Raw genomic sequence first — 16,781 nt, 5'->3', positions numbered from 1 at the left:
CACGCCCCACGTGTTGAGCAATTCGGCGGTACGTCCACCCGGCCTCCCGCATGCCCACTATACGCCCTCGCTCAAAGTCCGTCAACTGCACATACGGTTCACGTCCACGCTGTCGCGGCATGCTACCAGTGTTAAAGACTGCGATGGAGCTCCGTATGCCACGGCAAACTGGCTGACACTGACGGCGGCGGTGCACAAATGCTGCGCAGCTAGCGCCATTCGACGGCCAACACCGCGGTTCCTGGTGTGTCCGCTGTGCCGTGCGTGTGATCATTGCTTGTACAGCCCTCTCGCAGTGTCCGCAGCAAGTATGGTGGGTCTGACACACCGGTGTCAATGTTTCTTTTTTCCATTTCCAGGAGTGTAACTTTCGACTCGTTAGATTCCTGTACAGGGACCCTTACCTCAAATTGATACATTTATCCTCCTCCATCATCCTAGAAAGTGAGTAACAAAATTGTTCAAATGGTTCTGAGTACTATGACACTTCACATCTGAGGTCATCAGTCCCCTAGACTTAGAACTACTTCAACCTAACTAACCTAAGGACATCACGCACATCCATGCCTGAGGCATAATTTGAACCTGCGACCGTAGCAGCAGCGCGGTTTCGAACTGAAGCGCCTAGAACCTCTCGGCCACAAGCGCCGGCAAGTGATTAACATCACCATACAGTAACTCCATACATACATACATTTACAGGCACTGGCACCTATAAGTTTGACGCATGGTTAGGTTAGGTTAGGTTAGGTTAGGTTAGGTTAGGTTAGGTTATCGAGTGACGTTTCTGACAATGGGTTCCCGTTCTAAATATCATGTACTCTCTCGATTCTACAAGTCCTAGACGTTTGGAACGGTAATTACCAGGCTCTCAGTGTATGCAGACTGAAGCGACGAATGAAAATTTGTGCCCATGCCAAGATTCAAACCTGGGTCTTCTACTCACTAGACAAATGCACTAACTACTATACCACCCTGGCATGGTGGCTTTGCACAACTAACAAGTTACACTAGCACGCCTCACTCCTCAGCCCACATTCCCGTCAGACCTCAACCCATTTGGTCTTCATTTGACAAAGCACATATGCCTCTGTTTCAGACAGGGTTCCCCTTTAGTTCGATGCTGAGGTGCTATTCCAATAAAGTTGGGAATTCTGGAATGCTATTCAAGTTTAGAGGGAATATCAGGTGGGCTGAGACGTGAATGAGAATCTGGACTGCAGAGGCCGTAGTCTTGTGCAGTTGTACAAAGTCACTATACCAGGGTGGCGCAGTTGTTAGCTCATGTGCCCAGTAAGCAGGGAACTTGGGTTCGAATCCCAGCCTTGGTACAAATTTTTATTCATTGCTTCAGTCTACATATATACATCACAAAATTGATGTGTTCAGTGCTCCAGTTACAAACGTAACTAAACTGGAAGCATGTACTGCGCAACACATTCTGATTTTGATCCCCGAGACATCCCGACCTGTTGTGGAACACGCTGCTTCTCTATTTCAATTGTATATCTCTTGCACCGGTCTCGCGACCATCAGAAACGAATGTCATTTTGCTTTTTGTGCGGTTGTTTGCCCGAGTATAGTTAAAAACCGATGTCATTTTGCTTTTTATGTGGTTTTTGGCCTCAGGACAATTAAAGACAGATTCTTTTTTCCATTCGATGTCGTACGACCTTGCCTTGGTGGATGCGCTTATCTAACATTGACACAACTGTTCAGAGCCGAACGTGGACAGTCAAGCACATTGAACAATATGGATGCTGTAATGTGGCACTCAGCTCATAGCCGTCGTATTGCGATTCATCTTCATGGTACCACATCTGGCATGTCATCGTAATATCTCGACTTTTTATGGTATCTTATTATTTTAAATTACGTTTAATACATGTGTTCGCTATTTTATGTTGGCTTTGCATTGTATCCGTCCATATAAGATGAATTTTATGAGAGTTATTACACTGAAGGGCCAAAGAAGCTGGTAGATATGCCTAACATCGTGTATGGCCCAGCGAGCACTCAGAAGTGCCGCAACACGACGTGACATGGACTCCACTAATGTCTGAAGTAGTGTTGGAAGGAAATGACACCATGAATCCTGCCGGGCTGTCTATAAATCCGTAAGACTAAGAGAGGATGGAGATCTCTTCTGAGCACACGTTGCAAGGCTTCCCAGATAGGCTCAATAATGTTCAGGTCTGGGGAGTTTGGTGGCCAGTGGAAGTGTTTAAACTCAGAAGGGGGGGGGGGGGGGTTATAGGAGCCACTCGCTAGCAATCCTGGATGTGTGGACTGTCACATTGCCCTAAATCTGTAGGAATGCACAATGGGCATGAATGGATACAGGTGATCAGACAGGATGCTTACGTACGTTTCACCTTTAGAGTCATATGTAGACGTATCGCTCCAACAGCGTATACCCCACACCGTTACAGAGCCTGCACAAGCTTGAACAGTGCCCTGCTGGCACGCAGGGTCCATGGATTCACGAGGTTGTCTCCATACCAGTACACCTCCATCCGCTCGCTGCAATCGGAAACGACACTCGCCCGACCAGGCAACGTGTTTCCACCCATCAACAGTCCAATGTCTGTGTTGCCGGGCTCAGGCGAGAAGAAAGCTTTTTGTCGTGCACTCATGAAGGGTACATGAGTGGACCTTCGACTCCGAAAGCCCACATCGATGATGTTTTGTTGAATGGATCGCACATTGATACTTGTTAATAGCCCAGCACTGAAATCTGTAGCAATTTGCTGAAGAGTTACACTTCTGTCACATTGAACGATTCTCTTCAGTCGCCGTTGATCCCGTTCTTTCAGGCTCCTTCCGGCCGCAGCGATGACGGAGATTTGATGTTTTACCTCATTCCCAATATTTACGGTACACGCGTGAAGTGGTCGTACGGGAAAACGTCCGGTTCATCACTACCTAGGAGACGCTGTGTCCCATCGCTCGTGTGCCGACTACAACACCACGTTCAATCTCATTTAAATCTTGTTAACCTGCCATTGTAGCAGCGGTAACCGATCTAACAACTGCGTCAGACACTTGTCTTATACAGACGTTGCCGACAGCAACACCATATTCTCCCTGATTGCATATTTCTGTGTTTGAATATGGATACCTATACCAGTTTCTTTGGCGCTTCAGAGTATTTTATATAGCATACACATGACACAGTGGTGTAAGTATCGTATAATTTAACTAACACTGCCCAGTTTTATTGACATGTACTCTTAATTTTTGCCTATTGAGCTGTTGTATATGCACTACTACATTTTTTATATGAATGTAAGTCTGTAACCTCTCCAAATTTCCTTTTCATAAATCGGAGTATGGCAGTACATATTGGCGCATGTAGTAATCCTGTAATAGTATTAACACAGCTGTCTTGTGAAATAAATTAGCCTTCAGAAAAAGACTGCAGTAAAAAAATATAGATCGCATCGTGCACTGAATGATAATATTATGTAATTATTTCTGTGAGTTACGTTCCAAAGCTCGGAAACTTTGTGATCAGAACTATACGGACACCCCCAAAAGCATACGTTTTTCATTTTAGGTGCATTGTGCTGCCACCTACTGCCAGGTACTCCATATCAGCGACCTCAGTAGTCATCAGACATCGTGAAAGAGCAGAATGGGGGCGCTCCGCGGAACTCACTCACTTCGAACGTGGTCAGGTGACTGGGTGTCACTTGTGTCATACGTCTTTATGCAAGATTTCCCCACTCCTAACCATCCCTAGATGCACTGTTTCCGATGTGCTACTGAAGCGGAAACGTGAAAGGACACGTACAGCACAAAAGCGTACAGGCCGTCCTAGTCTGTTGACTCACAGACAGCGCCGACAGTCGAAGAGGGTCGTGGTGTGTAATAGGCACACATCTAACCAGATTATCACACAGGAATTCCAAATTGCATCAGGATCCACTGAAAGTACCACGGAAGTTAGGCGGGAGAAGAGAAAACTTGGATTTCATGATCGAGCGGCTGCTCATAAGTCACATATCACGCCCATAAATGCCAAACGACGCCTCGCTTGGTGCAAGGAGAGTAAACAATTGATGATTGAACAGTGGGAAAACATTGTGTGAAATGACGAACTACGGTGCACAATATGACGATCGATGGCAGGGTGTGGATACGGCGAATGCCCGGTAAACGTCGTCTGCCAGCGTGTGTAGTGCCAACAGTAAAATTCGGAGGCGGTTGTGTTATGGTGTGGTCGTGTTTTTCATGGATATTTGCGTGAAAATATCACAGCACAGGCTTACATTGATGTTTTAAGCACCTTCTTGCTTCTCACCATTGAAGAGCAATTTGGGGTGGCGATTGCATCTTTCAACACGATCGAGTACCTGTTCATAATGCACGGCTTGTGGCGGAACGGTTACACGAAAAAAATATCCCTGTAATTGACTGGCCTGCACAGAGTGATGAGCTGAATCCTATAGAACACCTCTGAGATGTTTTGGAACGCCGACTTCGTGCCAGGCCTCACCGACCGACATCGATACCTCTCCTCAGCGCAGCACTCCGTGAAGAATGGGCGCCGTTCCCCAAGAAACCTCCCAGCACCTGATTGACTTATGCCTGTGAGAGTGGAAGCTGTCATCAACGCTCAATTCCAGCATTGCCGATGAAGGGCACCAACGACTTGTAAGTCATTTACAGCGAGGTGTCTGGATACTTTTGATCACATAGTGTATATGACAACAGAAATAGAATGAACTCAGGCGTGGTGCTCTAATCTAACAGATCGTTATGGTACTTACGATAGAATAACTTAGATGTTCGGAGAATTTAAAACTTAAATACTATGGAAGGAGACGTAGTTTTCGCAAAGCCCTGTTGGGTAAATTTAGAGAAACTGTATTGGAGGCAACTGTGCAACCATTACACTTCCAGCGTGGTATATCGAGCGTGTAAATGATGAGGATAAGGTATGAGAGATAAAAACCAGTCTGTTCGCTTAATACGCGACTGGAATAGGACAAAAAGTCGATAATGTTGGTACGATGTACCGTCCGCCATGTTCTCTACAGCGACTTGTGGAGTAAGTGTGTAGATGTAAATGAAGTTTAGTTATAGCAGCGATGTAACACTTAACAAGCCGGCCGCGGTGGTCTCGCGGTTCTAGGCGCGCAGTCCGGAACCGTGAGACTGCTGCGGTCGCAGTTTCGAATCCTGCCTCGGGCATGGATGTGTGTGATGTCCTTAGGTTAGTTAGGTTTAATTAGTTCTAAGTTCTAGGGGACTGATGACCACAGCAGTTGAGTCCCATAGTGCTCAGAGCCATTTGAACCATTTGAACACTTAACAGCAAAGCTCTAGATTGGTGGTACAATAAGGAGAGTTGGCACTAGAGACTTACGCGAGCATCGCTTTGAACCCGAAACCGCCGTACTGAATTCCCACAGACTGCTGTTTACGATTACTTCTTGTTCTTAATTGCGTCGCATATGTTCAGGCGCTTGTCTGGTCTCATATTTGATCTATAACTACGACGTATTGATCCTCAACTGAAACTTTGTTTCTGTTTCACATGTAGACTAAATAAGAAGTGAAGTATGTAACATGACAAGACTGCTTTCGCAACGCTCTTTTTCCTTGATACAGACTGAGGAAGCTGATGTTCGATCTACGTTTTCCTACGGATAAACAATGGAAACATATTTTATTATTATTGGTTTTAATCTTTCCCTCTCACAGCGTTCATCCAGAGAACTTTTAGAAGTGGAATGATAGGATATGTAAGGTCGAATAGAGAAATGAAAGTAGTCAGTGTGACCAAAATTCATGTACATGAAGAAAACATTGTTTAAATGAGCCTGTTTAGAAGTGAAATGTGATTCCTTTACTCCTGAGACTTAATTAGAACGATTAGTATACCCGTAAATGTAATATGGAATTTTTGATAAAAAACCTCCACCAGATACTAATTTCTGGGGCATCTGACACGGGAGGCGTCGGATTCAAGTTTGTAACCTCATGAAATCGACGCTGTTTGTGACGATACTTGTGATATACACAATACATGAAGGTCCTCACGCAAATCTCAAGGAGAAGTATTGATCTGGAGGATGGCGGAAAGCAACGTGGCTACCGAGACACAACCTGTGGGATGCAGATCGGAGAGAGAGCGGCTGCTTCCAAGTGCAGGATTCCTTTGTGTTGTAAATACTCGTTCACGATCAGCGGCGTATGAGACGGTATTTCCATTTTTATAGTGCTACCTATATAAGCATCAAGAAACCTCTACGGAAATGAGAGGTCTCAGTTGTAAAGGAGAACGGGGAGCTGAGCGCCTCCACCTAAGGACGTAATCTTTCTACAAGCAGATATCGTCAGATCCGAAGACCTAACTGATTTTCTGTACTTTACAAGTGAAACTGGAATTCATGTGTTATTAATTAACTCAATTTAGTATATTCGTGACCTAGATATTAACCTAGCTGATGGGAGGACCACACAGCAACCTGATTTTTGCAATTTTTTATAATTATGGTTCGTGGAGTTCAGAACTCAAACACATCTCATGTAAAGCAGTTCATGCAACTCTAAAAAATACTCGAGAAAATTGAGTTTGAAGTTTTCTGACCACTATAAACGTGTTAAAATAAGGTGGCGCTCTTTCGAAAAGCAGCGTGGGTATGTGGTAGATTGATCGCCTGAGGCGTGCGGAGCGTGGGTTCGAATACTGGCTGAATCATGTTTCTAAACTTAAGTGCATGTTTTATGAAGTTTTACATGAAGCTTCATGCTGATGTGCCATTCATCTGTCGCTTCCAAAAGTGTTAAATTCTCGTGCGAGATGTCTAAGGATATGTAATATTTATTCATATCCTGGCCGACTGAGAAAAATCTTGCGCAATAAGATTTTACGAATCTCAACTCTGAAATGCAGCACAGTCATCAAGAATTGTTGAATCATTGTATGAGTTCGTAGATTTAAAGTATTTTTCACAGGTAGTTTAACGGACTTATGAATTATTGCATGGAACAGTACAAGTTGTCAGAACTTTCAATCATTTTACAAGTAGCACACTCGTTACTCGACCACTGAACTGCAGATAAAAACGAAAACATAGTAATTTTTGTTACACTCGCAGCTTATAAAAATGTATGTAAATTCTAACCACAAGTTCTCGAGCGTATTTGCTTTCCGCCCAACGTATCCTACCTGAAATTTAAACAAATGCCACGAAATATTTAAACAGGAATCAGGCAATGTGATGGCTGTGTGGCTTTCTCCTAGACACATACGTAATTAACTAAAATTAAACCAAGTCACACTCTTTTATTAAGCCCTTTCATTTCTATCATATAGTCACAAATGGTCTGCCTCGTTAGCAAAAAAATCTAGGACGTAGAAATTACTCTCGTTTCTTAATGATGTACAAGTAGCAGAAAGGAGAACACCGATTTCTTAAATACAGGAGCTAGAGAATTCTACCATATATCAAGCAAAATTATGCAACAAGGGATACTCGTCAAAAATGTAGATCTAAGCCACAGGACTGTATCGAGGTGGAATATGAATATAGGAACACTTGACAAGAAAAAATTAATATTTGAATTGTGGTGTTGCCAATAAGCCGATAAAAATCAAGTAGAGATACAATGTGCTAAACGAAGAGGTACCGTACTAAAAAGAATAATGAAGAAGAATTCAGCGTTAAATTCCAATTAGTGAGACCTACGAGTGTTAGGACATGTGCAATGGCAGTCAGGAACCGTTAACTTGGCGACGTAAAGGGCATTACAAGGTGGAAATTGTATGGATAGACAAAATATGCAAAACATATTATTAAGGATACTACCGTAGAAGGTACGCAGATATAGTAACAGTACCGCAGGATAACAGATGGAAGATCGTAAGACATTGAAAAGACTGATGGTTTCAAACACATGCGTCTGTTCTACTGCATTTGGACGAACAGTGCTGAAACGTACCTGAAGTGGTGGTGGTCAGCTCGAAGGATTTCTCGAGGGTGTTGATGATAGCGCCGAGGTAGGAGTTAATTGCTATTTCGGCCATGCCGAGCAGCCCCCATAACAAGGTGTATGTGTTGACAGTGGCGAAGCGTTGGAGCCAGCTGGGAGTCCACCCAGCCAAGCCACACACGAGGTCGTGTTCGTCTTGTTTTGGTGCATTTGCCGCTTGATCCGTCGGCTGCGCAACAAAAGCAGTCTGTCAGAAGGGATATGCGATTAATACGTGTCACACAACAATTCTAGGTTGATTCTCATTTTAACTAACAGGACCAGAAAGAAAACTCCGTAAAACAAGGGCGACATTGACCATTTGTATACCGCTATACTTTTTCTCCCAGGAAGAAAGGTCAATACTCAGGGAAATGACAGGAAGGATCATTCGAAGCAAACATCTGCTCTAAAATGCATAAGTTAAGAGTTATGAGGTCTTCTTCATTTTCGATACTGTGTAACAAATCTCTTCTACTTCAAACACTTTGCTTTCCAAATTTTGAGATGTGATAGCATGGTCAACAGCAAGAAAAACTGACATGTAAACACGCGCTCTATAATGTATGCCGTAATAGCTATGAGCACTTGTTCATCAACGGTACTGTGAAACACATTTATTCTACAGAACAAGAGCTTGTAGCTATTAAGATGCATATTTTAGAGACACGTTTACTAGACTGCTTTGCTTCGAATGATCGTACCTATCATATTCTTGAATGTTGACCGTTCCTTCTGGAACACACTGTATTCGGCGCTAGATGTATGAGATGCACAGTGAGTGTAAAATAGTCAATTACTTGCTTTTTAAACTTGATCAACGACCTTAAATTTTAAATTCTGTAGCGCCCAATTTTTAGATGGAGTGAGAAAAATACAGAAAGTGTGACAGCAATGTTGCGACAAAGTTCAAGAGGCTGTAGAGGGTGTCTAGAGGAAATAATTGACGATAGTAACCATGTGCAGTAACGTTATCCAACGACGTTACAGATCGTCGAAGTCATAGTCACTGGCGCCTGTTACTAGGACATCCCTTCAGCAGGTAACGCCACTTGTACGCTGACGGACCTTAGGTGGAACGTCTCGCAATGTTGTTTGTTTCGCAGTGTTTGCGACTGATTGCCGCGAGAGAAGACTGATCTGGCTGCTCTTTAGAAAGGCGTCGTCTCCCATAAATGAGCTGCACTGTTACCTCGGTGGATGACAGTTTCGGACACTGATTTATATTCACAGTTTATTTTTCTCCTGAAACCCTCTGAAATCTCCAATGTTTTTCTGTATACGCGCATACAGCGTACAAAGCCACGTTGGTATCAAAGGTGTAGTGTAGTGACAGGCGCTGGCACCGGCGCCTATAAAAGTAGCTTCGTTGGATGACGTTTCTGGTTAGGGATCCTAACCTCGATTTTTTCCTCAAGACACCCTCTACAACACCTCGTAGTTTGTCACATCATTTCTGAGACATCTTGTGCAGCGTGAAACAACGCAAGAAACTGAAACAGTATTTTGTTTCTACTACCTTAGAAATTTCAAAAAATTACATATGTTTATACAGAAGTAGCTCTGTGTGTCTGTCTCTGTCTCTCTCTCTCTCTCTCTCTCTCTCTCTCTCTCTCTCTCTCTCTCGTCATCTTTGTTTCCTTTTTGCTTTACAATTTGCCTAGGAACGCATTACAGCTTAAAACAAGCAAAACATGGTCTAGCATAGTGTGTTTTGGATATTTCATGTTTTTTGGTGGTGAATTATTCTACCAAAAGAAACGTTTATGTACAGCAAGTAGATAGCTTCCGGGGTCGATATATTTATCCTTGAGGTAAAAGAAAAATAATAAATGTAACCTTTATACTTTGCTAAACAAACCACCGTTATTCGCTTCTAATGCACAGTCAAAACAGAACTCAGAAATCATTAGACAAGTGAAACTGGAATAACAGATAGAACTTTTATACTCCGTGAGGAGAGGGTTACTTGCAATCCCAGATTGAGCAATGTTCGAATTTTCTGACTCATGCTGAAGTCATTCATACAGTTTTTTTGCTCCGAGTGTGACTCTAACAACGCTCATAATCAGTACATGTTTAGACTGTATAAATGTCGATGTGAACGTTTTTCAGTTAAAAACTTAAGTGGTTTGTCATTCTTGTCATCATTCCTGTCGATGTACTAACGTCACAGTTGCCATTTTGCTAATACACCAAATTTCACAATTTCTCACAAAATTCTGTCTGTCATCTATTACCGAAAACAAAAATTTACTGCAATTTTTGTTCGTACCACAGTCGTCCGTACACCGAAAGTAAACCATCGTGCCTGTTAAGAGTGTTCTGCATTATAACCTATAAATCCCAACCAGCCACCAACAGAGTCATTTTCAAGAGTCTTCGTTGGTCCTCTGTATACGGGGTAAAAATGAAGTTCAGATGTACTTCGAGAAGCTGAACACTGGTAAGACTTTACGTAAAAATTTCTGAAGAGGTTTCTAGTTTATTTATTTTCAAGATAACATGAGTGACATGGTGAAGATTTATCTCGTCAGTGTAACTAGACCCGTCATCAATTCTCAAGTGAGACCTCTCAATGCGAGAAAGCAGTATGTATTGGCTGAATTAAATTTAAAAGGCTCAAAGATTAATATTCTTTGGGAGAGCCAGTCAGTAGCAATCCGCAGGGACACTATTAGACAGAAGACTTCCAGCGTGCCATTTGCATCTACATTTACATCTACGTATAAACTCCGCAAGCCACTGCATTATGCATGGCAGAGGGTGCCTTGTACCACCACGGTCATTTCCTTTCCCGCCCCACTCTCAAACACAGTGATGGTAAAGCGACTTCCTATATTCCTCAGTGGGAGCCTTGATTCCTCATCTCCTCTTCTTGGTACTTACGAGAACTGTGCGTTGGCGGCATTAGAATCGTTCTGCAGTCAGCTACAAATGGCGGTTATCTAAAATTTTCTCGCTACTCTTCCACAAAAAGAAAGTCGTCTTTCCTTCAAGGATACCCATTTAAGTTCATGATGTATCTCCGTAATACTCGTGATGATGATGATGACGAGGCCCCATAATCCTTGGACTGTAGGGAACGATGCGGGAGACCCGCACCGCCCACTAGGCAAGGTCTACATCTACATCCATACTCTGCAAGCCACCTGACGGTGTGTGGCGGAGGTCGTAGCGGAGGAGGTTTGCCATTGCCTTCCTCCGACCGTAATGGCGATGAATGATGATAATAATGAAGACAACACAACAACTCCCTGACCCCGCCAGGAATCGAACCCGGGACCCCATGCGCAGGAAGCGAGAACGCTACCTCAGGGCCACGAGCTGCGGCCCCTAATACTCATGTGTTGGCTGAACCCACCGGTAACAAACCTAGCAGCCGGCCTCTGAATTGCTTCGATGTCTTCCTTTAATCTGACCTGGGACGCCGCCAGGGGCAGACAGCCGAAACAGCCGCGCCACCGAACTTCCTGGGCTGACCCTAGCGAGTACTTTTACCAGGCCGTCGTCGTGCCCTCTGGCCAGTTCCACGATCTCACTCCTCTTAGCAGTTGAACTTCGGCGTGGGTCGTCTCTAGCGTCAGTAATGTACCACCAAGTTTTGGACTCTGACCGTCAGACTGAGGTAGCTTATTCAGTTCTTATAATCTGCACAAAATAATTTGTCGGCAAAAGAAAGCGTTTTTTTTTTTTTTGTAATAGACGGAAGTCGGTTTCATAAGCTTATTGTTGCTGGTCGCTTTGACCAATAAGTGTTTCCTTCTTAGCTACAGTATTAACCGTTTACAGAGCATCCGCGAGGTAAATACTGCTGTACAGCTGCTGTTACCTTTGTCGCAGACGCATCTCGAAGCTGTGGATCCACTAGCCGCATCGGGGTGCGAGGCTCAGCGTGACCCTCTGACCGGTCGTCGCAGCTACCTTCCGCTGCCATCAGGCCTCAACTCTGCGGCAGCAGTAGCATGTGTTCACTCGACCTGAAAATAGAGCTACGAATATACAGTAGCATGCAAAATTCTACCTTAGCCGCTGCCAGAGTTACCTTTAGAATGGTCAGAATTTTTTGAAGTCTTCACTTTCATTCGTCGTGTATTGAGTGCTCCATTTTACCTAATACAGTGCCTTATTTGGAAATTTGGCGTAAGGTCTTATGGGACCAAACTGCTGAGGTCATCGGCCCCTAAGCTTACACACTACTTAATCTAACTTCAACTAACTTAATCTAAGGACGACACACACACCCATAACAGAGGCAGGATTCGAGCCTCCGACGGGGAAAGCCCCGCGGACTGAGACAAGACGCCTCTGACCGCTCGGTTACCCCCGCGACACAATGTCTTATCTTCTTCCTTTTACATTTAACTGATGTCTCTAGATTTGCGTTAGATGTGAAAGGACAACGCTACAGTCATTCGTTCCATAAAACGTCTGAAGCTTTTTGATACAAAAAATCTGCAGTGTTAGTCAGAAAGGTAAACTAAACGTTGCGCGTAATTCTGAAGCAGAAAGATGCACTGAGTTCGAGGGCTATCAGGTCACCAGTCATAGGAGTTAAGCCTAAAATGCATTCAAGTGCAAGAAAAGTTAGTCTCATGCTTGTGAGGTATAGTCAAAGCGTACGTAAACTCAAGAACTCTAGGTACTTCTAAAAACAGACAAGCCATGTGGACTGGTAACTGTGCTCCATTCTGCTCCGTTTCCTCTATGCTTGTCAGTTGCTTAAGTAAGTCGTTCTGGGTGGGTTTATTCATTTTACTACCTGCGCTCAATAAAAATGTCTTGGTTTGCTAAATCGTTAGTTAAATAGTCTTTGACAACTGTCAGCTAGCCCATTTCTTCGCAGCGATCGACTTAATGTCAAAAGTGAGTTATCAAAGAGCCGATGACAACATGCTGCCTATGAAGGTTCTAGGTGAGCGCAAATGATAGTCCTGTAACGGTCGTCTCAAGAGCACATATCCACCTGCTACACTCCACGTGAAGTGTAGAACCATTACAGCCAGTCACACGTCGTTGTCAGGAATGTCATATGGCTTTATTTGGTTGTTTGAAAGGAAGTGCCGCAATACCATGAGCAGTCACTTTTTCCTTCGTTTATGTTGTTGCTGCCCTTCATATGCGTCTAGCTTGTTGGGACAGCTGCATGATGAAGTACTCGATACCAGGGTCATACAGAAGCATGTTAAGCGTTTTCAAGGGAATTTTGTGATGCACTCCGTTCTCGTTATGTCTACTTCTTTGCTGAATTACGAAATTGTACAATCGAAACATCCTATACGTATTTCAGTTCAGTCAGTTCTGTATTTTCAAATCCAAAAGGAAAGAAATTTGTCTATGCACTGAAGTTTATGAATAAAATACGCAATTTTACACTACAGATATCTCAAGGAAAGAAATTAAAGCGACTTTGTTGATTTAAATAATGAAAACTGCACCAGTTACTTACTTTTTGATGCTTAGCGCAACACGTTTCGAGAATTTATTCTCATTTTCAAGAACATTGCTTACATGAATATGTTTGGCGATATTTGCGTGTCTGATTTAGTTCCTCTCTTGCGAGTTTTTGAAATTAGAAGGTATTTCGCCTCCTTCATCATATAGAATATATTGCGACATTCTGAATAATGGAGGAGGCATAATACCTTCCAATTTAAAAGATTCGAAAGAGAGGCGGAAAATCACACATGCAAACATCACCAAACATATTCATGTAAACAAACCGAAACGTGTTGTGCTAAGCATCAAAAAATAAGTAACTGGTGCAGTTTTAATCATTTAAATCATGAATGACATAGCTGCAGGCTTTTCTGAATCATCTAATATGAAGAACGAAATTAACTCCGGTGATGAGTCAAAACGTAAACATTATAAACTTTTACAATCTTTAGCATGACTTTAAAGATATATTGATGTATAAACTACTACTTCTTCTACATTAGAATTATGTAAACGAATGCAAACTGAAATATTACATATTTTAGTTAAATTTTACAAATTTCAAAGGCAACTGTTTAAACAAAATTTCACAAATTTTTATGAGGTATTTTAGAAATTCAACAATTACATTATTTTAAATATTTTCTTTAGTTATCTAGAACTAACTGCCACGCTTAAAACTTTTTGATTGTTTAATTCGCCAGTATTATTCTGTAAAAATCCTAGTGGCGGTAGTGTGTGATAAGTTTCTCATCGTTTTTCGTTTATATAAGGGCCAGTGCAAAGCCAGTTTGTGAACCAGTTTGTAGCATCTTTTGTGGCAATTTTGAAGCACTTGTCTGTTCTTGACGAAAATATGTATGTGAGATATAAGTGATTCGGCAGTTTGCCTTACGTCTAGAACCACTCGCTTTTTTCCTTTCTAGAAATACTTACCCCCAAACTATGCAGAGCACAATACTATCACTTCTTCCGCTTTCTGAGCTCAACATCTCACTCATTATGGAGGGATGCTGACTCAGTTTTTCAAGATAGCAAATGGGAAGTTGCGGTACAGAAAATGGCCAAGAGATCACCAGTGTGTGTGTGTGTGTGTGTGTGTGTGTGTGTGTGTGTGTGTAGTGAGTGCAGTGTTATGAAACAATGTTTGTATAGTGTGTTCAGTGACTGATAGTGAGATATGAGTGAACAATGTGGCATTTCATTATTTAATAAGTTATTTGTAAAAACATTATTGTATACCAGGAGTAAATCTAAGGATTGTCTCTAACTAGAATTCTGTAAATATATGTTTATAGGAATTAACTTATTTTAAATTGATCTAAATTTGTAAACAGTTTGACATGTCCTATATCCCTGTAAAAAGAGGTCTACGGATGAGTAAAGCTACTACTACTAATACTACTACTCCTGTACCCACAATAAGGCGCCACCTTCAGTTACTAAATATTTAATAAATTCTACTTACTTCTCCTGTCGTAACGTTACATGCTGCAGTAAATTTAAAAGTACTGTCGCAGCTGCATGTCTAGCTTTAGGTCGTGGGGTATGTCAGAACCTGGACACTAAATTACGTTCTTGTGCACCATTGTAGTGGCATCGAGCTGATTCAGCTTATCCTTATAAACGTATCGTTCAAAGCATGGGCTCTTTCACGCACTACTCAGCTTAAAAAATAGAAATTATAAGAATACCTGAGTTTGTCCTGAACGCCGGTAGCAAAGAGACCTCCGTAAACAGAGTCGCAGATTCTGAGAGGCGGGACAACTAACAATCGTATGGTAATACCGATAAGCGTGACGAACTGGCGCCGCGGCGGAGCGTCATCTAACGCGAAGGCTTCGACGTGCGGTGTGTGACTGGCCCGCGACGTCTGCCGTTGTGCTGCTCTAGTCTTGGCACGGTGTACGCCTTTAGCCACGTCAGTTAAGCGAACTTGGCAGCAACAAGCTCGCACCCACACAGCCCTACAGACTAAACTGTCTCACGGGTAATGCTACAGTTGTCTGACGTCAGACATTTTGCGGGCAGGCGACGAATGAACTTGACACCTAATGAACCAGAAGCGTTCAGCACACTTTTGTCATTTTGGAAGACACGGAAGGGAGCTGCGGCTTAATATCGAACTCTTAACGACAATGTATGCAGATATTTTATAGAAAATACTGATTGCCGCGCGGGATTATCCGAGCGATCTAGGGTGCTGCTGTCATGGACTGTGCGACTGGTCCCGGCTGAGGTTCGAGTCCTCCCACGGGCATGGGTGTGTGTGTTTGTCCTTAGGATAACTTAGGTTAAGTAGTGTGTAAGCTTAGGGACTGATGACCTTAGCAGTTAAGTCCCATATGATTTCACACACATTTGAACATTTGATTTGATCACTGCGTCCCTAGTTCGAACTCGTTTTCACCGGAGTGTATCAGTTACTGTATGTACCTGTGCCGTCATAATAAGGCTCAAAGTGTTTGTTTAGCGCAGATTTGTTCAAATGGGTCAAGTGGCTCTGAGCACTATGGGACTCAACATCTGAGGTCATCAGCCCCCTGTAACTTAGAACTACTTAAAAGTAAATAACCGATGGACACCACACACATCCATGCCTGAGGCAGGATTCGAACCTGCGACCGTAGAGGTCGCGATGTTCCAGACTGAAGTGCCTAAAACTGCTCTGCCACACCGGCCGGCGCAGACTTGTGTTTGCGTCTTTATCGACAACTACAGAGAGAGACGCAGAGAACGAAAACTATAGATGAAGCCAGTGTTGGAATAATTCTATCAAATAAGACGATGGACTTAAGTGCTACTCTGAGATTAAGAAGCGCAGAAGAGGAAGTCATGACGAAGCACATCAAACCACTCTCAAAAAAGATAGATTGGAAATACAAAAAAATGACGAATACAACAGTAGAACACCCGACTTATATCTCTCCATTTACACCGAAGTACTACTAAGAATCAACACTCCAACTGACAGTCGAATCACCATCACGCTTTTGAGACCAATATATTGGACTAAAACCTGTTTTTTAGAATAATTTTCACTCTGCGTCGAAGTGTGCGCTGATTTCAAGCTTTCTGACAGATTAAACCTTTTTTGCCAGACTGGGAGTTGAGCCCTGAACCTTTGCCTTTCGCGGACAAATGACGAATGCAAGTACCTCTCGCCTACTTTCCAAACTTTCCTCTCGCCACGATATTATAGATACCGAATTGGTGACATCCTGTCTGACCGCTTTGAGCAGGAGAACGTTGTACTTCAGGGTAGCGTTTTAAGTGTGACTGTTTTCGCCATCGCTATTAATAGCATTACCTCCATGGTGAAAAGTCCTGTCCAGAGTTCCTTGTTTGTGGATCAT

At 42.9% G+C, this 16,781-nt stretch overlaps 1 protein-coding gene across 2 annotated transcripts in view; it reads right to left on the bottom strand.

Annotated features, from left to right (window-relative positions):
- Positions 1 to 15,306, bottom strand: part of LOC126279664 (solute carrier organic anion transporter family member 74D-like) — a 147,784-nt gene extending 132,478 nt beyond the window's left edge. Inside the window, exons 1-3 of one of the 2 annotated variants that reach the window (XM_049979697.1) lie at positions 14,894 to 15,306; positions 11,819 to 11,935; positions 7,957 to 8,176 (exon numbers count right to left, since the gene is read on the bottom strand). In XM_049979697.1, the coding sequence (XP_049835654.1) occupies positions 7,957 to 8,176; positions 11,819 to 11,923 (325 nt within the window). In that variant the 5' untranslated portion in view covers positions 11,924 to 11,935; positions 14,894 to 15,306. The remainder of the gene's footprint in view (positions 1 to 7,956; positions 8,177 to 11,818; positions 11,936 to 14,893) is intronic. The other variant, XM_049979696.1, reaches the window with a different exon arrangement.
- Positions 15,307 to 16,781: the final 1,475 nt, after the last annotated feature.

The sequence above is a fragment of the Schistocerca gregaria genome, chromosome 1 (genome assembly GCF_023897955.1).
Source record: "Schistocerca gregaria isolate iqSchGreg1 chromosome 1, iqSchGreg1.2, whole genome shotgun sequence".
NCBI classification, from domain to species: Eukaryota; Metazoa; Arthropoda; class Insecta; order Orthoptera; family Acrididae; genus Schistocerca; species Schistocerca gregaria.
Note: the sequence above shows the minus strand (reverse complement) of the source record. Positions and strands in the feature narration are given on the sequence as shown.